The sequence below is a fragment of the Scomber japonicus genome, chromosome 7 (assembly GCF_027409825.1).
Source record: "Scomber japonicus isolate fScoJap1 chromosome 7, fScoJap1.pri, whole genome shotgun sequence".
Classification (NCBI taxonomy): domain Eukaryota; kingdom Metazoa; phylum Chordata; class Actinopteri; order Scombriformes; family Scombridae; genus Scomber; species Scomber japonicus.
The window spans coordinates 25462320-25485813 of record NC_070584.1 but is presented as its reverse complement, the minus strand read 5'-3'; the positions used below and the strand labels follow the sequence as shown (position 1 = coordinate 25485813).

At 39.5% G+C, this 23494-nt stretch overlaps 1 protein-coding gene across 1 annotated transcript in view; it reads left to right on the top strand.

Annotated features, from left to right (window-relative positions):
* cachd1 (cache domain containing 1) overlaps nt 1-23494 on the top strand; it is an 86377-nt gene that overhangs the window by 59087 nt on the left and 3796 nt on the right. Inside the window, exons 6-26 of the mRNA XM_053322154.1 lie at nt 888-1032; nt 1155-1371; nt 1484-1633; nt 5627-5911; nt 6697-6846; nt 9453-9576; nt 9729-9846; nt 11680-11848; nt 11992-12134; nt 13086-13267; nt 13750-13860; nt 14912-15034; nt 15771-15870; nt 16127-16243; nt 16713-16873; nt 17311-17397; nt 19364-19480; nt 19731-19882; nt 20543-20704; nt 21767-21844; nt 21979-22080. Of these exons, the coding sequence (XP_053178129.1) occupies nt 888-1032; nt 1155-1371; nt 1484-1633; nt 5627-5911; nt 6697-6846; nt 9453-9576; nt 9729-9846; nt 11680-11848; nt 11992-12134; nt 13086-13267; nt 13750-13860; nt 14912-15034; nt 15771-15870; nt 16127-16243; nt 16713-16873; nt 17311-17397; nt 19364-19480; nt 19731-19882; nt 20543-20704; nt 21767-21844; nt 21979-22080 (2993 nt within the window). The remainder of the gene's footprint in view (nt 1-887; nt 1033-1154; nt 1372-1483; nt 1634-5626; nt 5912-6696; nt 6847-9452; nt 9577-9728; nt 9847-11679; nt 11849-11991; nt 12135-13085; nt 13268-13749; nt 13861-14911; nt 15035-15770; nt 15871-16126; nt 16244-16712; nt 16874-17310; nt 17398-19363; nt 19481-19730; nt 19883-20542; nt 20705-21766; nt 21845-21978; nt 22081-23494) is intronic.

Sequence of the window (23494 nt, the reverse complement as noted above, 5' to 3'; positions counted from 1 at the left end):
CACACAGGCACTGAACCCCAATCCCCTGCACCCTTCTGTACCCCACCCAACTGAGAATGCACATACACTAATAGATACAGTGACACACAAATTATAACATGTTAAAAGTATAGATTGAAAGTCAGTTAGAAGAAAGACTAATAAAATACCTCATCTGTACTCTCTTTGCATTGCTGTGATTACACAAATAATGGATTTAGACCCATTATTACTAACAGCAGGCCAAGAGTGAGTTGCATAGCTTTTTGTAAATTGACTGTGCTGCCAACCAGCCAAGCGAGATTGTTCATCTATTTAACACTGATGGGCTATAATAATATCCCTTTTTTGGAGGGGGGTCATACTAATACTGTTACTAATGCAAAAAGTTAATTATGTTATCATGACCCTATGAGGCATGACAAATTACTGAAATCTTATTTTAAACCCTAAAACACATGGGTTTGAACTGAAAAGAAACAAACCAGCTGTAACTTTTCAAGCTCGAATGTGTCCTATAATACTGTAGGTGTAAGATTTAAAACACATGGGTTTTGGATTAATAACTCAGCAATGACAGTATGGAATGAAGAAAGTGTTGAAACGCCACCAAAAATAACACTAAACTGCTGGGAATCTCTTGTGAAAATTGAGATTCCAGGCTGAGGGAAACCTTTTTTTAAAGAAAACTAATGAGGGAATGAAAGACAAAAGACACTATGACTGAGAAATGTTTAGTTTTAATCTTTTAAACATCTATGTTCATCTGTTAAATTTAGCACTGGAAAGAAAGCTTTTACAGTAAATCTTAATATTCTAAATTGATCAGAACATCTATCATTGGATTAGTTAAGTGTGTCAACTGGTCATGCAAGTTTGTGAGTATTCATGTGTATATTTTTTTGCAGGCCTGTGTATGTGTCTGCAGTGCGTCCCCAGTCTAAACACATTGTAGTGATGGTGGACCACGGAGCATCGGTAACTGACACCCAACTTCAGATTGCCAGGGACTCTGCACTGGTTATCCTTAATGCCATAGATGAACATGACAAGGTGACTGAACAGTCCTTTATTAAGAAATATCCATATCTGTATCCAAGTTTGAAGAGCACCCAAACATTCTTTCGAACACCAACCTTTTGATGACATTTGATGACATCATCATTCCTCTCCAGATCTCCATTCTGTCTGTGGCAGAGATGGTTCGCTCCTGTTCTCTGGATCAGTGCTATAAGAGTCTGCTGTCTCCAGCCACCAGCGAGACCAAGAGGAAGATGACCACCTTCATCTCCAACATTAAGGCCTCTGATAGCACTACACAGCATGCAGCAGGCTTCCAGAAGGCCTTCCAGCTGCTCCGAAACACCACCAGCCTCAGCAAGCAAGCAGCAAGTACCAGTAAGAATCCCAGAAGAAAACAAATCTTTAGGAATCAGTTTTCTGTGTAATAATCAACTCCCCTGTTGTTTTAGCTCATATTAATTGTGTTCCTGTCCCCTGCCAGCCACAGACATGGTGATCATCTACTTGTCATCTGGTATCACGTCTCGAGAGTCCTCAGAGCAGGAGAAGAGAGCGACTCTTAGTGTGGTCAGAGAGGAGAACAGACACCTCAACAACTCTGTCATGATCCTCACCTACGCTCTGATGAATGGTAAGTCATTCATATTGTAACAAGTCTTTAAAAACAGAGTAGTTTCAATTATACACCACAATTCAGTTTCTCTTGACACAAAAACAGCTCAGAAAATTGCATTTTGATAGAGAAAGACAGAGAGTAGCATTTTACTTTAACATTTTTACTGTTATATAGTGCTGGATCGTAAGTAGTAGTAAGCACAAGTATTTGCAGAGTTTCTAAATGAAGTGCAGAATAACCTTGTAGGTTAATTAGATATTTAGAGCAGTAACTCAGCTAAAGGATAATGTTTTTTGGAAATAAAGGACAAAGGAGTCAAAGACTATCAAATGCCGACCACTTTTTGCCCTCTGTGAATGCTACGTGTTCTCCACTGAAATGTTGTTTTATTTTCTTGCTCTGCACATACTGTATCTGGAGCTTCATTGCTTTTTGGCTTTTAGTGGGAGCTGTTTCTGTCTGTTAGATATTGTTTCTCTGTGTTCTTGGGTACAATGTGCTCATGAGAAGACTGAGGGTTAGAGAGGTGCTCAGAAACCTCAAAGGCTTTTTGTTTTCAGTTGGGTATGTATGTGTGTGTGTTGGTGTTGGTGTTGGTGTGCATGCTTCCTTTTCCTCTTTTATTGTCCTTGTCCATCCATCTGCCTCCTCTAATTCCCTCCTGCCTCTGCAACACACACACACACACACACACACACACACACACACACACACACACACACACACACACACACACACACACAAACAAACACTCACCTCTGCTGTGCATGCATTAGTCCACCATTAATACTAATCATTTTTGCATCAGAGAATGGAAATTAGGTACATCTAAGAGAGGAGAGAGTGAGACTTCAAAGGGTGTACTGCTCACTCTGTGTGTGACTGACAGAGGACCTTGGCCGTTTAAAGAGCTCCATGATGAAAAGGATGCAGAAATCTATCGTCCTATTAGCATTGCATATCCAAAAAAACATTTGTTTTGTTGCTGATGCTATTGCATGCAGCTGAAAGGCCCGCTTGTGGGTGTGTGTCTTATTCCCTGCATCCCCTGCCAAATGTGAAGTGCTGATTGTTCAAGGAGATCAGCAGTCCTTTGGCAGTATAATGCAGAGTTGTGTGTGTGTGTGTGTGTGTGTGTGTGTGTGTGTGTGTGTGTGTGTTTGCACTGATGAGATGCCCACCAACCACCCCTATCAGTGTAAGGTTACCAGAATAAACTGCTGTCCCATAAACTAGAATATGTTTGCTACTAGTTTCTACTAATGTTGATCCTTACTTACTGATTGTATTTTGCATGTGTATCAGTGAGACATTATGTTTTCGGGTTGTCTGTCAGTCCATCTGTCCATCTGTCGACCAATCCCATTCTCGTGACCGAAATGTCTCAGGGACACTTTGAGGGAAGTTCTTCAAATTTGGCACAAACATCCACTTGGACTCAAGGATGAACTGATTAGATTTTGATGGTCAAAAGTCAAGTTCACTGTGACCTCACATCAATCCCAATCTCGTGAACATGATATTTCAGGCTAGTCTGGAGGGAATTTCATTACATCTGGCACAAAAGTCCACTTGGACTCAAGGATAAACTGATAAACTGATTAAAATGTGGTGGTCAAAGGTCAAGGTTGCCGTTTTTAACTGTAACTCATGAATTCATATACTGATTATGACAAAGTCTAATCTCAGGTACTCACTTTTAAACGGTGGTGATTGTATAGATCATCTGTGCTGCCAGGTTGAAGATGTGTATGAAACATCTACATTTTAGAATTTGTAGCTTCTTTGTGTCATACCTGAAGCTTTCTCTACTGTCGAGGTCCTTCTGTGTGTGAGAATCAGCTTTATTGGCTTAGAATGTAAACACATACAAGAAAAATACACTTGAAACCTTTTATTAAATTCCTTCAAAGTCTTCAATATAATATGAGTCTGGACAGACATGAATGTAAACTACAATTTGACTGGTTGACAGAGGCAAGGCAGTATTTATGGTTTTAGTGAAACATGTGGTCCATAGAATGACCAAAAAAAACACAAAGAAAAATGTGTGTGACAATTTTCCAGAGCCCAAAATGAAATTGTGTTTCATTTAACTAACCACCCCAAACCCACAGTTTTTCTTTGTGCACTTACATAAAATGGAGAAAACTAGCAGATGCTCAAATTTGAGAAACTGGAATGAATAATTAATGATCACTTATTGAATTTTTGTTTATTGTTTTCTTTCATTTAACTGATCAACTAATTATTTCAGCTGTCTTTGAGATTTGAGACTTTTCATAATATTTTAAGGCAGCCAACAGCACTGGGTTTGATTTCTTGTCAGTTCAGTTCATTCAGGTACATTGAGGCTTAGACACTTCAGGTCCCTGTTTTATTTTTAATCATGGGCCCTACTAAACACACACACACACACCTACTGTATATGCACAAACACGAGGGTTACACAATAGTTTCATGCTCTTGCACCGATCAACAGTGAATGTAATGCCAAGAAATGTAGCAATGCTGCAGCAAAAGGCAGAGAAGAAGAAAACTGGTTGCCTACTTGTTTTGCACCACACATTATATTTATAGAACACCAATTTGGGGGTGGGAGTGGGGGGGTTATGACAGGAAATAAAGTTCCAAGTCTGAGTTATTTGGATATGATTACACACAAAAGGCTTTTTTTTATCTCCCCTACCACCTCTGAAGTTACTCTTAAACTTGCATGTTTTTATTTTTTCGTCTTAGCTAGGTCATTTGAACAGTAATAGGGAGACAACTCAAGTGGGTGATGATGGATTACTTCACACTGATATGTACTGTAGGTGTGGCAGACTGGCAGTGCAAAAGTAAACATAATTACCTCTAAAATGCCTTTAATAGCCCTTAAAGTTATACAATTATTATTCTACTGTTTTGGCCAATTGATATTAACTCCAGACAGCCTGCTGGTAAATTATCTACAACAATGCAGATATCAAAATATTCTAAAAATGGCCTTTGCATATGTTTTTATATAGACCATCATATCTGTCCTAAAATGAAGATACTCCCTCAGAGATGATGGTAAACAGAATCTGTGCTGTCAGCGATATTTCTCCTTTGTGCTCGTTTGACATTGCCACCCATGACGACACGCCTCCCGTCAGTTGCCCAGCGTGATGATCAGCAGAGCAGAGCCTTGGCATTAAATAGGGATTCTGCTGTAATCCTGTCAATGATTGGATACTGGCAGACATTCTGTGCTCTATCCTTCCCAATAGGTTGTAGGATGCCAAATGTGCCAGGTGACAGCTGTGAGGGCCAGTCATGGTTATCGAGTACCCTCTAAATGACCTTTTATAGGCTTGGAAAGATAAAGTCTGTGTCTAAGTTCTGAAGTGTGCAATAACATCTCGGCTGCAGATTTTCTTTAAAGTGATGAGGGATTTATTTGTGCCGTGATCTCCGAGCTTGACACATGACAGTTGTGTTTGGCAGATGTGAAGGATTGTACGAATAAAGCTTATAGAGATCATAACTTACAAGCCAGGGCCTGCATGTATGAAATATCTCTGAGCTGCTGACCCCGAATCAGTTTCCTTCCAAAGTCTGAGTGGTGTCAAGTAGTCAAAGTTTGTTGTTAGATTAATGATACTGTTTCATGCAAGTAAGATGCTGCCTGGCCATATAAACTGCATGAGGGTAATTGTTCTCAAAATACACCTCTCAAGAGTCTTGTTGAATCTAGCCCCTGTTTTGTGGCAGGAGTGTAATATATTTTTCTAACTCCTTAAAGGAATCTTTTACTGCTAGAGGGGAAAGAGAACAGTGGGGAAATTTGAGTGAAGAGCTTTTTTATCTCTTCAATCACTCCCTCCTCTTTTTATTTGCACAATTACCCTGTTCAGTAATAGTAAATGTCATCAGTTATGATTTTGTTCTTAATATCCCTGTTTGATTAAATCAAACAAATCCCATCATTGTCCCATCCTCCCTGTTCTAAACTCACTCTGTATCCCACCCCCTCTCCTTCAGAGGGAGTAACAGGTCTGAAGGAGTTGGCCTTCCTGCGGGACCTTGCCGAGCAGAATTCGGTGAAGTACGGCGTCGACCGAACCTCCGACCGGGACCGTTCATCTATGGCATCCTCGTCCGGAACAGCAGGTGCTTCCATGATGCCAGTGATGAAGGGCAGCATGATGGTGCTGAACCAGCTGAGCAACCTGGAGACAACAGTGGGTCGCTTCTATATCAACCTGCCCAACCGCATGATAGACCTGGCCCGTTTCAGCCTGCCCTATTCTGACCCCATGGGAGACGGTGAGTACTCTGGTCCCAACTGGACTGAAAAGTACTGTTAGTTTAGATTATAGCCAAGATAGTTCCGGTTCCTATCCATAACAAGTTGCAATCAGTTAAATCACAGTGAATTAAATTGCAACTAACAATTATTGTCATTATTGATTAACTGAGAAATGATTTTGTCTATAACAAGTCAGAAATGAGTAAATAATGACACTTATATTTTCTCTAAAATCTCTTGTTTTGTCTGATCAATAGTCCCAAATCTCAAGAATATTCAGTTGATCAAATCTTCACATCTGAGAAGCTGAAACTAGGAAATATTTGGCATTTTTGCTTAATAGATCACGAAGACAGTTATTCCATTATCAAAATAGTTGTGGATTAAGTTTCTGTTGATCAACTAATCAACTCTGCATGAATGAAACAGTATTACATTTAAATGGTAAGAAACGCATAGCCTTATAGTCATTTCTAGAAGTTGATTGATCCCTGCTTTTTCAGCCGACAAAACTCTGATTGGCTCACTTATTTTTCCATCTGGGGAATTAGTGCAAAACCAGACCTATTTCAACCATTGCACAAGTCAGATGTGGGCTCAATTCTGAAGTCTGGAACCAGACTAATGAAAACTTACTTAAAATACTTAGAGAAGTAAAATGAAACAATTTAGATGGGTTTATCTGAACTGCACAGAAATGAATGATATGAACAACGCAATAGAGCTAAACTGAAAACACAAGATAAGCTAACCATTCTGAGTCATTGCATGAATTTCATTGACACCCTTCTTGTTTCTCCAGGGTTTATTATGACTGTGAGCCGGCCGTGTTATTTTGGTAACCTGCTCCTGGGCGTGGTCGGGGTGGATGTGAATCTAGCTTACATTTTGGAGGATGTCACCTACTACCAAGACTCTCTGGCTTCATACACCTTCCTCATCGACAACAAAGGTCAGTCCCGTACAAGACTGGCAAAGTGTTAGTACTCTGCTCCAGTGAAAACATTTATTTTGGGTGCCTGACTTTCCCACATATGCATAAACTTGTGTTCTTCAACACATAAGAATTCACATGGCTACCCACACAGGACAAAAAAATGGTTCCCTTTTTCTAAATTTCCCTCTATAAACAGTAAGTTGTGGTCAGCAAAATTAACAGAATTAGAATTTTAAGCCGTTAACAAAACAAGCAACATACTATCTTCAGATCTAACAAACTCTGCCCCTATTCAGAGTATCAATCTTTATTAATCACAGCCATAGAGAAGTGCTCCAAATGGTTCTTGTTTTACATACAAATGGAATTACACTTTGTTTTGTCTGTCTCAATGTCCTCCACAGCCATTATCCCTTATTAGACTTAATTGACATCTACTAAGTAGTTTTGGCATTTCTTTGGCATTTCATTCTCTCTTGAGCCATGTCTCAGTGCGTTGCCACAGTGCAGGGTAGTAATGCTCATGTCCGGTCTTGGTTTATCTTGGCTTCAGCTGAGGTGATCTTGACTGAAGTGGTGCCGTGCAACAGGTAACGTGTGCCCTGTGGGCATGGAGAACTGTGCCATTAATAAATCGGGTTCAGTTAAATGGCACTATAGCTACAGATTATTTCCTCTTACTTATTCTGAGTAATATTGGCTGAAAAAAAATGCTTGATGAAATTGTCATCTTGCCAAGCAGCCTGCAAATCTAAGATCTAAATCTGGGTATTAAAATGGAACCTAAAATAAACTGAAAGCTAAGTTTTTATCACATTTATAGGTTATACACAAACATTTACCTTTACTGAGGTGCCTTTCATACCAGATCTAAGAGTTTAATTTAATTAAATGTTATCTTCCTTCCTTAATATGGAGGGAAGATAAATCGAGAGTACCTGTCGACTCATAATCTGCCCTGACTGTTGTTCAGAACTTGATCCAAATTTGCAGTTGCAGTCCTGTCTCTTCTCTGAAAGCTCGCTGCGGCCATCACTGCCAACACAGGGGCGATTCAGCAGTGAAAACAGACAGTAGGAATGTCAGGAATGTGGAGAGAAGAGTTTGCAAAGTACATAGAGCTCTGGCCATTTTCACACCTTTATGCATTACTGTTTTCACTCAGTTTTTATCTTTATCTTTTAAAGTTACCACCCCCAATGAAAACATTACAAATTAAAGCTGGATTTTACCAAGCACAAATGGTAATAAACCCGGGAAAGCAGATGCATCTAATCTGAAAAAAACAACTGCAACCAGACTTGATTTGTGTATGTTTTAGTGCTTGGGAGGCAGTGCAATGCTATTTAGAGGCAAGAAGGAGGGAGGATTAAAGAAACTGAAGAGTGAAGGGCAGGTGCGAAGAACGATTGGAAAAGAGGGGATTTTGGAAGGTGGGAGGGGCAAAAGTGGTGGAGGAAAGTCATAAAACATGGACATAATTATTGACTTATATGGTTTGCGTGAGTGTTAGCCACCATCAGAATTTTTAAGCAAACCAAAACCTCTCTTTATTGCAAGTGAGTTTTTGCAGCTGTGTGAGTTTTGCTCCTATGCTGTGCCATTCAAAGAGTCTCTCTAAAATGTTTGTTATTGTAATAAATATGCCATCAAATTATAGCTTATTATTGCACCTGCCTATTAGTGCAACAACTCAGTAAACATTGACAAATGACTCCTATTAAAGATATTAGCTGGCATGCAAATTGTCTGCTGCCAATTACAGTTTAGGTAAACACTCAGCTGACAAGAAGCTTCCGGACCTGGAGCTAAAATAGTAGAGGAGTACACTGGAAATATTTTTGCGTGGAAGGCATGTAGGAATTGTGACTTTTTAGGAGTCTGCTGCTTCTCTGATAAATACAGGCCCTCTTTTTCTCACTAAATACACACAACGTTATTTGAACTGAGTAAAGCACATGATATTTTGTTTGTTTACTCACTTGAACACAGATGGGCTTTCAATCCTGTGTTTCTTGAGGTCTCTCTATCTCTCAGAATGATAACCATTACTGTTAAGAGATGTGTTTACTAATGGACTGCACTTCTTAGCAGAGAGTACTGTTGCTGCCTTTGGAACACTTTGAAGGTTATTATTGCTGTCGGTACTGCTCAGTGAAATTTCAGATTTTAGGGAGAAAGAAGCTTTAAACTGTACAGTTAGTTCCCTCCTTGGTTGATGCTGTGACTTTGTAGCGTACACAGCACTGGAGGATCAGATTCAGATGCTGATTGCTCTCTAAAGCTGCAGCTGTAACTAGTTATATCTCACACAATATCACATGCTGAAATTGGCCAAATAACTCACAATGTATGAAAACACACAGACAGACATTTTATCCTCCATTGATTCATTTTTACACCACATTGCTAACTTCATGATATCATGAATTGAAATGAATGTGTCCCTTGTTTGTCAGTGACCACGAATTTCCCTGCTGGTGCATTATTATTTTAACGATGTGTGCAGATCCTGTTTTTATTAGTTCTGTGTTATTACTGTGTGGTGGTGTTGTGTTTTCAGTATATAAAAGCATAAATCAATAATGCTGGTGTTTCAACTGGTTGTTTGATTTTCCCAGGTTACACCCTGATGCACCCATCACTAACACGGCCCTATCTGATGACGGAGCCTCCCCTGCACACAGACATTATCCACTATGAGAATATCCCTGGATTCCCTGCTGTACGACAGAATATCCTCAGGTGAGAAAGGATGATTAAGGCGCCACTTTAAAAACCATTCAAAACCAGAATTACCTTGAGGACACATGACATGGACACATGGACACATATATCAGTCCATAGCATGTTTAATGTGTATTTTATGATTACTACAATGTCTGTATTTCTTGCAGCCTCCCTTTGGGCAGTCAGATCATTGTTGTGCCAGTCAACTCCTCTCTGTCCTGGCACACCAATCGACTCAGGGACAACAGCAAAGATGCATACAACGTCAGCTACGCCTGGAAGCTGGTAGGTGATGGTGTAAATGGCTCACCACCTAACATTTTCCTTTACAAATCAGCATTTAGTTGATACATTTCACACTGGTTTTACACTTACCACATTGAGTTTACGCCTGCCGGATGAAATCTGCTATATAAATACATTTGACTGGACTTGACTTGACTTAAAGACGCATGCAAATAAGCAAGCTTACATACGTTTAACTTCTGTTTGAAATAAGAACATTCAACCTCATCTTTTTCCTATTTTCTGTGTAATTTTATTGTTTCCCAAAGAGAAAAGATACAATATTATGTTGCCTGACAATAATTGTAAATGAACTTATAAACCCTATACCAACCATTTTTTCATTACTTGAATGTCAGTACGCCAGAATAAATCTGAGCGAACCCTTTTAAAATACATCCAGGGCCTGTGTAGTCACACCATGGATAAATGATCTTTGGCTCAAAGCCATTGAGCTTTTGTCATGGTGGGAAAGTAACTGTCTCGAATACTCTTCTGCTGACTTGACTCTGTCTGTGTCTTCCCTCGCTGTCTATAGGTCTTTATCATTTCTGTATCACTGTCTAAAAACAGTATAAAGATTTATGCTCCCAGCCTTTGTGTCTCCACCAAAACTCCGCCACCTTAAATTAGTTGGTTGTAATAAAAACCAAGTACTCCCACACCCAGAAACTGTCTACGCCTCAAATCTGCTTTTCCTCTCAGGCCTAGAAGTGTCATGTGTTAGGAACAAATGGCAACAGGACAGCAATAACATCACGCTGTATTGACTCTTTTTGCTTTCTGACATTTAAAGTTTTTGGCAGGAGCAAAACTATCGCACTTAATGTAGACATTTCACTTTTGGCCTTTTTAAAAGCTTTTGACATTTTGTTTTTTTTTCACGCAGACACAAGAGTTCAAACACGTCACCTTTGCCATGACTTGGACAGCTGTCTCTGTTTCTTAAAATGAATGTTCCACAGCCAGAAAAATGACCTAGACAGCAACAATTGAGAAGAAACTGTTGTTCCCACGCTGTTCTTTCCTATATTCAGGGAACTTATTTCTGAATAGATCATATTGTCAGATTTTGTACTTTTGACCAAAATCACGATAAAACTAGCAGTTAATTTTCTTCTGTTTCCCCATGACAGTTTACATGATCCAGCAACAGGGCCTCATAATATAGGGACGAGGCTAGTCCTGCATGATTCATTAAGAACTGGTGGGGTGATAACAGTTGTTAAACAGGACACACTTATCTTCTGTGGAAGACGCCTGCAGCCTATAAAACACTGGCTGTGATGTCTAACATTAAACATGGAGAAAGAGGGTAGATGGAGATGGGGAGTGTGTTTAATGTCATCGTCTCTCCTGCCTCTAGTTTCTACAAAATATGTGGGGCTCAAGTGTACAATAACCATCACTACCACCCAGTATTTTATTCATCAGCTTACTCCAGTCACTAAAAGTAAATGTATCATATGTTAGTGCAAAGAAATGTGCAGATTTATGCACTTAACTTGCTTAACTGCATCCGGCAGATTTATCTGGAATATGTTCATCTTAAAGTCCTTTCACTAAAAAGACTTGGATGTTTGATGTGTGCACAGTTTAACACTAGATGAGGGAAAGATTATGTGTGCTCACCTTAAATCTGAGTTAAAGATTTGTCCCTATGACCATGATTTAGTTAGGAAGGTAATCCAATATGCAATTTACACAAGTGGGATGTGAAAACTGAAACCTTCAGTGAGCATACACGGAGAATGAACTTTTCCGGGAACTATGTCAGGAGGGGATTTCTAATTTAAAGCATATATTAAGCACCTCTTTTTTCTTGTTCTCTAGGTTCAGGACACGTCATTCATCCTGTGCATAGTGTATGTGCAGCCAGAGATTCCAGTAAAGCAGCTGAAGAATCTGAACACCGCTCCCAGCTCTAAGCTCCTCTACCATCGTTTAGACCTGCTGGGTCAGCCCAGCTCCTGCCTGCACTTCAAACAGCTTGCCACCGTCGGTAAGAAAAACACCTAGTCTGCAGACCTGGACTATGATGTCAAAACTTATGTATACAATTACTTATTTTTATCCATAGTCAGCTCTTAAACTTTGATTTAGCACTTCTGACTGTCCCTTTTTCCCTTTCTGTATCTTTCCCAGAGTCCCCCACAGTGATGTTGGCAGCTGGTAGCTTCTCCTCTCCCTATGAGCACCTCAGTCAGCCAGAAACAAAGCGTATGGTGGAGCACTACACCGCCTACCTGAGTGATAATACCAGGCTCATAGCCAACCCAGGACTCAAGGTACACAAGCATGGCAACACAGCTATAGCTCAGGGTTGAGGCTGGCCTGAAGGCACACCTTGTCAAACATAGTATTAATGTTGGCCCATGTGTTTACCTGGAAAAACACATGGCACATAACCAGCCCTGCGGTCAGGTTACAGACATGTTCACAAATATTCATATTGAGTAAGTATGTAGAAGCACTGTCACACATAATTAATGTGTCCTATGAGAGCTCAGGGGATTTTTAATGCTTGTTTTTGGATGTACTTTTTGATCATAACCTTCCCTCAGTTACAGTATCTGACAAGGATGCCCAATGTTTCAGGTCACTAATATTAAAACTAATATTCACAAAATTTAAATTGATCTCTGCATCTTTAAGAAGGAGACAAACCCCCATGTGGTTTTGGCAATCTGTGTGCATTCCTGTCCTAGGGGGGGAGTAGGGGGTTAGAGTTTGAACTCAAAGCCACAGGCCCAGCTCTCATTCCCAGGCTAGTCTGTAAGGCCTCTTCCAGTGATCTCATCACCCCTTTCAAATGTGGAAGCTTCTCTGAAATGGTCCTGGGATTTGATCTTTCTGGGTGTTTTTCACGTCTTTAGGAGCAATAGAGTTTCAGTCCAGAAAAAACTGGTTTTCTGAGTCTTATCATTTGTGATTTCTTGAGCTTGAAAACATCATATTTGATAAAAATGTGTATGACTGTCTGCAGCAGTAACACAGTTGAAAAAATTCAGTTCTACTTCCAAGTTAAGACTTGAAATTAGAGGAGTTGTCACTTTTTATTTCTGTTTGGTTTTTGTGGGTTGACTGGAGGCAGACTTGCCAAAAGTTTTAGCCAACTTACATTTCTGGCCAACCACAGATTAAAACTTGTACTTTTCTACTCCTTCCCCAATTTCTTTCTTCTTCTTCCACCCTCACAATCCCTCCTGTCCCTCTCTCTCCATCCTTCCCCTTGGCAGTCCTCTGTCAGGAACGAGGTTATGGCGACCAGTCACGTCACGGATGAGTGGATGACACTAATGGAAATGAGTAGCCTCAACTGCTACATTGTGCGGCGTTACATAGCAACGCCCAGTGGGGTGCTCCGGATTTACCCAGGATCATTGATGGACAAAGCCTTCGACCCGACCCGTAGACAATGGTGAGGCATACTTTGGAGGGTGTGAAGGGGGAGAAAGGAGTGTGTGTGTGTGTGTGTGTGTATGTGTGTGTGTGTGTGTGTGTGTGTGTGTGTGTGTGTGTGTGTATAAACTGTAGGTGCATCTTGCTTAAAAAGGGTTTATAGCTGTTACTGAGTTGAATCTTGTCAAGCCTTAGATTTGTGATGAGTTTTTATATAGCCAATAGAATATTATATAACATAATATTTTTCATCAGTGTTTACCCTAAAGGTAGAGTAGAGTGAGTTTGTCAGGTTAGTTTCTTTGTTTTTCTATCAGCATATTTTGTAGAGGTCGATCTCAATGGGCAGAAGGCTTTTTGGTGTTGATCAATAACAAAAAGAATTTTTCAGTTCCACCCCTGGCAAGTGTTTTCACAAAATGTCAGACCTGCATTGATTGTACATGTTTTCTGCAACTTTACAAAATACCCCGGCCTCTGACCGTGTGATGTGTTGTGTAGGTACCAGCATGCAGTGGCTAACCCTGGCCTCATCACCTTCACGGGGCCCTACCTGGATGTGGGTGGGGCAGGCTATGTTGTAACCATCAGCCACACCATTCATGCCTCCAGGTAAACCCCTGTGCTTTATCAAATTGTTATTTTTACTACACATAGGGATATCCATTTTCATACAAGTTATGTCTGCTCCTTCAAAACATTACATCAGTGCTACATTTTTATGTGAATCTTTACACCTTATATGGGCATTTGCTTTGGCAAGAACCACTAGTGATGAGCAATGATCAAAATTAAGAGCACACATTATCAAATATGACAGTTTCATCATTATGAGCCAAGACGTATTTTTAGGCTCTCAGCCTAGAAGTAATTTCAGCCTTGTCTCACTATCTTTGAAGTCAGAGAAGAATCTGAATAAGACTTAAGGAGACAGTATTTGCTTTCTTTTTTGTTTTTACAGTAGAATATCATTCACCTAAATGTACTGGGTTCAGTCCCAGACATCTTCAAGCATCTCCTTTTCTCAAATGCTCTTTAGCAAATGAATTTACACCTCCATATGTCTGGTGTGGACACAAGAAAGCCATAAGGATAAAACATCCTGTGCATTGCCAATTATCATAGAAATGACTGCAGACTGCTTTCTACACTGCCTCTTTTAGTAGAGAATCTGAGGCTTTAAGAATCCTATGACTGCAACTGAGATTAAAGTGTTTATGTTTCTAGTTCAGCAAGCTTAAAATGCCGCTCACTGTGATAGCGGCAACACCACTTGCAGTAGTGTAAAAAGAACTGTTTACCACGGTCCATGCCCATGTACAGTATACACACAAACAGTGCGTATCAGGGTGTTTGATGAGTCAGGATTAGTTTGTTGTGTACTGGCTCAGTAAGCATATCATCATGCAGTCTGTAGCTCGCATAAACAGTAATTGCCAGTTTGCAGGTAAATGGGGATCATTGAGGGTGTCTGTAAATATTTAACTTATCCTGCAAAGTCTGCAGAAAGTTGACTATTGACTTGTAGGATAACTGAACTTAACACACAATCACAGCAACAGTTTAAAAACTGGTACTTCTTATTTTAATCCCATCATGCTGCCTTTCTGTGTCTGTTCTTTTCCTGTCCTTCTCTTCTTTTCTGTCACTCTTCTCTTTCTAGCTCTCAGATGGCCCCTGGTTATGCAGTTGCAGTGATGGGTATAGACTTTACCCTACGCTACTTCTATAAGGTCCTGCTTGACCTGCTGCCCATTTGTAACCAGGACAAGGGTAACAAGATCAGGTAAGACAGATAGCTGACTTGTTATTTTTGGGTGTTTTTTTCCCCTATTTGTTTTTGTTGTCTTTCTTTATGCACACCAATGCCTCCCTCTTCTTCTTCTTCTTCTTCTTTTTCTTCTCTCCTATACATTTACCATATCATTTCCTTAGAGGGTGGCAAAATGTCATTTCTGCTGAGCAAAAATTAAACTTGAAGTGAGAAGAAGAAAGAAAAAAAGGAGGGAAAAAGAAATAAGCTGATTATCATGGCATTCCTGCTGGAGATGTGGCGTTGCTGCTGCCTCAATCCTACATACTTTCTCCAGCTTTTATGTCTCCAATTTTGTTTTTTCTTCTCATCCTTTTCTTCCACCCCAACCTCTCCAAGTCCCCTCTTCTCCACTTAACCACCCCCCCCCCTCCCCCAATATCTCCACTTCCCTCACGCTCTTTCTGTTGATGTTCAGGGGCCATATAAAACAGGATTACCCAAAGAGGGTGTGGGGCAGAGAGGAGCAGTATTTGGCAGAATGTTTAAGGAATAAAGGGAGGTAGAATGAAGCAGTATTAAGCAGATAGATGAGCTGGATTAGATACGGGGTAAAAAAAGGGATCTAAAATAATTGTAGTTAATGTTGTTTCATTGTATAACAGGTCTAAGTTAACGTTTGTCGTTAGATTCATCCCACCCCTCCACCCTCAAAGAATTAACAGTTACTGACTGCTCTCATTTACATATGTGTCTGTGTGTATTGTAGGTGCTTCATAATGGAGGACAGGGGATACCTGGTAGCACATCCCACTCTCATTGACCCTAAAGGTCATGCCCCTGCAGAGCAACAGCACATCACACACAAGGTAAATATGTGGTTTTCAATATCAGTCCAGTGTTTTCTGGGAAACACCACATAAATATAAGTTAATTGTGGAAGGATTGTATTGTGGTGTACAACATATTAGATAAAAACATTTTTATGCACACAGTCATTCTCTCCATTAACATGTAAACTGTAAACAAACTATTTAATTGGGAGCTGTCTGTTTTGTTTGTTTGTTTGGGTTTTTTTTTAATTCATTCATTCATCACTTTGTCCTCTGGGCTTTTTGATGGCAGGAGCCACTGGTGGCAAATGATATCCTGAACCATCCCAACTTCGTCAAGAAAAACCTCTGTAACAGCTTTAGTGACCGCACAGTGCAGCGCTTCTACAAGTTCAACACCAGCATACTGGTAAGTCAGAGACAAACAGGATAACTGGATATATGAATGGCTGCAGAAATCAGATTCAGTTTTTTCTGGTTATAGACACATACAGACACACTCTTCAGGGTCCCTCTTGATTATGTGAATATCTGATAGTATAACACTGCCATCTTGTGGTCATCTTTGGTGTTGCAACCATTACAACAATTATTCTGTAGTAATATGATTATATTAGAGATGCTGTGGAGATGCTGTGGTTTTAGATAGTTAAAGAGCAATTTCAGGCCAACAGCTTTACAGTAATGTAAAGTTATTTTTTAATATTTAATATTACACGTCTCTGATTGATAATTAAAATATGTCTAATTTATTTTTATATTATTGGATTTGCTTTCAAAATAGGACTATGAACATCTTTAAAAATGTCTCTCAAACTTCCCAGACATCCAGTGGGATGCTCTATTAATCTTGCTCTGTCTTTGTCTTTCTCTCTCAGGGGGATCTAACCAACCTTGTCCATGGTAGCCATTGTTCTAAGTACCGTCTGACCCGTATCCCTGGGACCAACGCATTTGCTGGTATCGTCAACGAGACATGTGACTCTCTGGCGTTCTGCGCCTGCAGCACTGTGGACCGGCTCTGTCTCAACTGCCACAGGTCTCTGCCTCACCCTTACACCCACCAGGGTTTCACCTACCTGTTTAGCTCCCAGACACTTTAAAATGATACACACACACACACACACACACACAAAGATGATATTCCTCTTTTTAACATATTTGATGTTTAGCCTTTTTTCAAGTTTAGAAAGAAAACCTTTGGTTATGACCTAAACTTTGATCGTTTAATGCAGCTGCAGAGTTATTCTATTGATAATATAATTATTATTTATAATAACAACAATACATTGTCCTGAAAACTTATCTTAAAGTTGGTCATTCCCTCTTAAGATTTTTACTTTTGCTCTGTCAAGTGTATGATGTATTATAGGAAGTCCTTTGTTCTGAGCCATTATTCCATGGTCAATTATGTTTACCATAACAATTTACCATGATGGGAATGTTTCTCAATGAACATGTTACTGTGTTTTTCAGAATGGAGCAGAATGAGTGTGAGTGTCCATGTGAGTGCCCTCTAGAGGTCAACGAGTGTACAGGCAACCTTACCAGCGCTGAAAACAGGTCAGTGTAAGACTGAATCCTTAGCCACATACTACACTGCATTTATGTCCACATATTTTACATTGCTCACATTAAGTGATAAGTGTAATATGAAGACTACTTAACAAGTAAATGAGTTTTTTTAGGAAGCTTATGATGAGGCCTGATCCCTTTTCCGAGGATGTGTGGACTGTTACTGTAGTGGTGCCACAAAGTGTTGCTTCCCATTGTCTCAGAAGTATTTGTGGATGTTCAGTTTCTGAACAAAGACTAGAAGACAGCAAGTCTTAATAATTTATAACTCAATAAAGCTAGTTATCAGAACTATGATTTTATATTTATTTATAACAATCCAAATGTTTGTTAAATGGAAAATTACCCAAGCTACTAAGAGTAACACAGGAATGTAGCAGTGCTTATGTCAGAGAAGTCAGTGAGCTGTCAATCACAAACCAGGCAGACACAGTCTCTTCAGGTTGACATTTACAAATAATAAAGAAAGCGAGAAAGGGTGCTGTGAAATACTGTCATGCAGGTAAACACTACCAGCACGTTCTGTACACTTGCATTTTAGTTTAGTTTACTCCTGCACTGCGGATATGGATTAAAATGCAAGATGTGTTCCAGTGCACCCCAATGCAAAGTCATATCTTGCCATAAGTTAAAGTACATATCACTGTATGATGTTTACGTACATAATGAAAATAAATAAATGATTTGCAGTCTCAACATCAGATGCTTATTATGTTTCTTAGGTACATACTGTAACTGTATGATACATTGCATTAGCACTAATGATTGACATTTGTAAATATCATGTCTTTAATCCTTGTACATACATACATACACTTCCCTCCAAACTGGCAAGTCTTTTTCAGATTTCTATGATCATTATTAGGCAAGGCGAGGCAAGGCAGCTTTATTTATATAACACATTTCATACACAATGGCAACTCAATGTGCTTTACATAAAACAAGCATTTAACAGTAAGAATTGGAAACAAAAAACATTAAAAACATGCAATTTTAGAAATAAAAAATAAAAACCAAACATTAAAACATACAATTAACCCCCCCCCCCCCCCCCACCCCACTAATAGTAATAATACAAAATGAAAAATAAAAACAAAGTGCAGAAAAATAGGAAGAATAGAGCATTAAATATAAGGTTGTAGCATAAAATAATGATTTTATATTCTACTAACATGTCATTCATGTATTCTGGACCTAAACCATTCAGTGATTTGTAGACTAGTAGCAGAACTTTAAAATCTATTCTGTAACTGAATGGGAGCCAGTGTAAAGACTTTAGAACTGAGTAATGTGATCTGATCTCTTTGTTCTGGTTATTATTATTATTATTATTATTATTATTATTATTATTATTATTATTATTATTTGAATTGTGGACATGTGTGTGCTCCAGCAAACATTTTGGAAGCTGTGTGCTGCAGTGTAAATGTTTAGTGGGTGTTTCCTCACTTTTACTTCCCTCTCTCTGTGTATCTAGCTTTGCTCTAGCTGTCTCAGTCTTTTTCCTCTACCATTTTTGCCACTCTGCACATCATTCACAGTGTCTCTCACATCTCTTTCTTGTTTCACCCACTTCCTTTCATCAGCCATCAGCAGCCTTTGACAGCACATCAATGTTTCAAATGCCAATTCTTCTTTCATTTCAGGAAGACATGCAATTATCATTTTTCACTGTCAGACTTTTTCTCCGTGTTTTGTGTCAAGCGGCATTGATGTTTTTCATTTTTTGAGCTGTTTTACATAAATTGACACGTTGAGGGCATTACTTTGTGGGCTCATGCTTTTTAATGTCAATTTTACTTTATCTGCCTTTGTCATATGTAATCATGTTTCATGCTTTGAATTGAATGGATGCTGTCTGCTGAATGTTGTGTTTGTATTTTGTCCAAGAATGTGTACCTGTGCCTCTCTGTATTTTTACCTTGTGTGTTTTATGATTGTGTGTATTGTGCAGAAACCCCAGCTGCGAGGTGCATCAGGAGCCCATCAGTCTCAATGTGATTGATTCCAGTCTGCATGACACTTTGCCTCAGTGTATCAACACCCGCTGCAGCCAGAGATACACCAGCAGGTAAATGCCCAGTAAACGCCAACAGGTGTAATGAATAAACCAAAACGTCAACCATGAAAACATAATTGGCATGCATTAACAACATAGTGCCACCCAGTGGCTGCATTTTTCAAATCTTAAATTGCTACTCAATTATTGAATGAAGTCATTTTCAAACCATTTTTGATCTTACCACTTGGCCAATCTCTGAAAAAGCTCTTCCAGTTGTGTCTTGTTTTGATCATTTTATGTATGCTGTGTACTGTTTCAGTGACTGCTTCGGTGTGTTGGACTGTGAATGGTGCATGGTGGACAGAGATGGTAAAACCCATCTAGACAAGCCATACTGTGCCCTGCAGAAGGAGTGTTTTGGGGGCATTGTTGGCGCAAAGAGTCCTTACGTGGATAGCATGGGGCTCCTGGGTGAGTGATGTGGATTTGAAAGCAGGCTTTACTAAACTATTACCCAAAACAAATGGTTATTTTTTCTTTTAAGATATGATGGGGGTTTTTAAATCTAAAATTGTGATGAACAAGCTAAATCTATCAGATACCCTACATCTTATACTCTACAGTGATCGTTTAGGAAATGGTAACAAAAAATGTCTCCTTTAAACTTGGTTACAATACCTTTCCAGTTAACATTTGAATGCCCTGAGCATTGGTTGGTTCCACAAAAGATGCCACAAGTCACGTTGTTTCTGGGTCCTCAGACCAGCAGAACTGTCACTTTTATAGATCACAGAAAACCAATATTTCAGAATGTCCGCTCAAACTTTTCAGTTATTTTTCTTCAGTTTTTGAATCAGTTTTCTCAAAGGACAGCTCGACCATCTGCCTGCAGTTAGATAATTACTCTGTAGCAGTTCACACTGATGACAGAATAGTCAAAGTAGAAGGCACACTAGCATTGCAGCTAGAGTTGAGATTTGAGCCTGTACTGTATGGTATCAGCTTGTCTTATTGCCACTTCTTAAGCCATCTGAAATCCTTTGCAATTTCATAGAGGATAACTTCTTCATCCTTTGGATTACCCCTTAAAACCCTTCTTACCCCTTACCCCCTTCTCTATTTCTTCTATAGACGAGGAGGTGGCATCTCTCAACATGATAAAGAGTGCACCTGTGGGTCCCGTGGCTGGGGGCATCATGGGATGCATCATGGTGTTGGTGCTGGCTGTGTATGCGTACAGACACCAAATCCACAGGCGCTCACACCAGCACATGTCACCATTGGCAGCACAGGGTAAGACTGAAGGATGGACATACACATATGTAGAAATATGCTTACATCTTTGTAACTTACAGATGTTACATGAAATTTCACCACTTTTAACTGCTTTTTACAGCATGCTGTAATATATTTTTGCTCAGAAAGTTTTTAAACACTGGACTCTGTTGTATGCTTTACACCTACTGGTTGGCCTGTAGTTCTAAAAGAACAAGAGCAACAATGGAAACTAATCTGATAGCTGTTTGTGTTACCCTTCATATTTTTCTCTTCACATTTCTGTGACCGTCAGTGTTAAGAAAGAAAGCTGTGTCATTAACAAGCAGTGTGGCAAATGCTGTCGGAGCTAAACAGCTGACATTAGCATCACACAGCAGCTGCTGCTGCATGATTTGTGTAATTACTCAGCATTATTGACAAAAACATCTAACAAGATTATAGTCTCATTAAAACTCTTTGGTCTTAGTCACGTTCAGTCGGATAGTTTGGTAAACAGCTTGTAATAGATGGTGGAGTGTATGTCGTTACATTATCACAAGGCATTACACTGAGAAATTGCTTAGAAAATTGCAGTGCTCAGCTTTGCGTGTGTGTGTGTGTGTGTGTATGGTGTGTGTGTGTGTGTGTGTATGTCCAATCTCTTCCACAACTTTAGCTTGTACTGCCAAGACACACAAATACACATGGTCAAAGGCAAGATTAATTTAAATTGCAGTCTTAGGTGCAGCATGTATACACTCCCTTCTTGTATAAACTGAATATATATACACACACAAGCTTTCCTCCTAGTTATTAAGCCACGAGGAAGACGAGGAAAATGTAGATGAGTTATTATCTGGGCTGAAGAGCTAGTTGGAATATTAAGTGTAATCTTCACACATATATCCACTACATCTTTAGGCTTTTGGGTTGTAGGTTTGTTTGGATAATTTAACCCTGTTCACATATCACTCCTACTTTTCATGTTTGCAATACTTCAGATATTAAAATAGTAGCATTTATCTCATCTTGGTCTTCTTCTTCTTCTTCTTCTTCTTCTTCTTTCCTCCCACTCTCTTCACCTCAACGTTGCACCAGAAATGTCAGTAAGAATGTCCAACCTGGATAATGAAAGAGATGAGAGGGATGAAGACAGCCACGAGGACAGAGGAATCAGTAAGTTTTGTTGGATGTTTAATTATATAAATTGATTTGTATTTACAGGTACAAGGGTTTGAATACTTTTGATGCAGTGATTACAGTGCTTTAAACTTACCTTGTGTTGACCTGTGTCCTCTCCTAACTTCCAGTAAGTAATACTCGATTTATTGCTGCGGTGATCGAGAGGCACACTCACACTCCAGAGCGGAGACGGAGGTACTGGGGACGATCGGGGACGGAGAGTGACCATGGTAAGATATATTCTCTATTCCTCACAGGGACATAATTAATGACAGGGGGAGGCTTACAAAAGAAGCACAAGCATGATGACATTCAAAACCACTAGCTGCTGATGTACATGCATAATATCATGTAGAAAATCAGCACTGATGGAAAGCAAAACTGACTTTTCCTTATATTCCTATAACTTGGTAATGTTTGCATAGTTATCTAAAAGGTGAAATCTGGTCTAACTCAACTGAATATACGATACTGTTGCTGTCAGAATTTATATTTAGTGAAGACTGAGTGATACAGTTTTGAGTCAGAACAAGAAGTACCAATAATATCCTTGGGCATTGTTTTATATAAAATGTCCAATAATTGCTCATAAGCTTTAATGCAGCATTCACTTCCTGTCTGCCCTCTGGAGGAAACATCCTCATAATCAGCTCTCCATGGAGGCGGATCTTGCTACTGATCAATTTTTGTTACGTTACTCTTACACAACCAATTGTTCAGGCTAAAATAATCTCTGTGGAAAATGATTCAGTCTTTTGTTTTATTTTTTTTGTTGTTCTTTTTACACAAAAAGCTGACCTATCCTGCACTCCATAAAATAAAATCAAAAGTTCTGCTGAGATTTTGCCTCAGGCAGAAACAATATAAGCACAGTAAGAATACGTAACCGGAAATTTGGAATATTAATATAAATGTAACCATGTGGGCAACAGCACCTCCACACACAGCAACGTGCTCTGAAACCAAATTCCACTGTAGAAGCTGAACTGTACAAAAACACAGAGTTTCTGAGTCCACCTCTAAGTACAGGGTGAGGTGTTCAGATATTCAGTGGGATCTCATAATGGTAACCACTTCTATTTTGTGTTGGAAGAAGCTGGCGATAAACCCAGAACAAGCTGGAGGGTTTACATACTCCACCTGGCATGAGAAAGCTTTAGGGTCCCTTAGGAAGAGCTGCTTTGCCCTGCTTTGGCGGCTCTCACAGTGACCCAGGGCTATAGAAGCAACAAGGCATTAAGTAAAGTTTCTTTTCTATAAATTTAGGATATTTTACTAAGATAAATTATATTCCGGACATAAAACATGACATAATAAACTCTAGCTACATTGTCAAAAAAATTGCACATTTTGGACTTGGGTATGACCTTTAATAAAAAAATAAAACTCAGTTCTTTGGCAGCAGTACAGCTTCTAGCGTGTTCTTTTCATTATATCACAGCTTCAGAACCTTGCTTTCTCTCATCTGTAGCTCTGGGAGAGTTGCTCATGTTCTCTTTAGAACTTGCAAGTCTGACACTCGACTAGTGTGGACGGACAGTTTCACCCACAAGGGCTCTTAACACCTACATGTGGCATCACTTCACTTCCTGGCAATGAGTGTCTCTGTTACTTATTGTATAACTGATGATGACGACAGAGAGA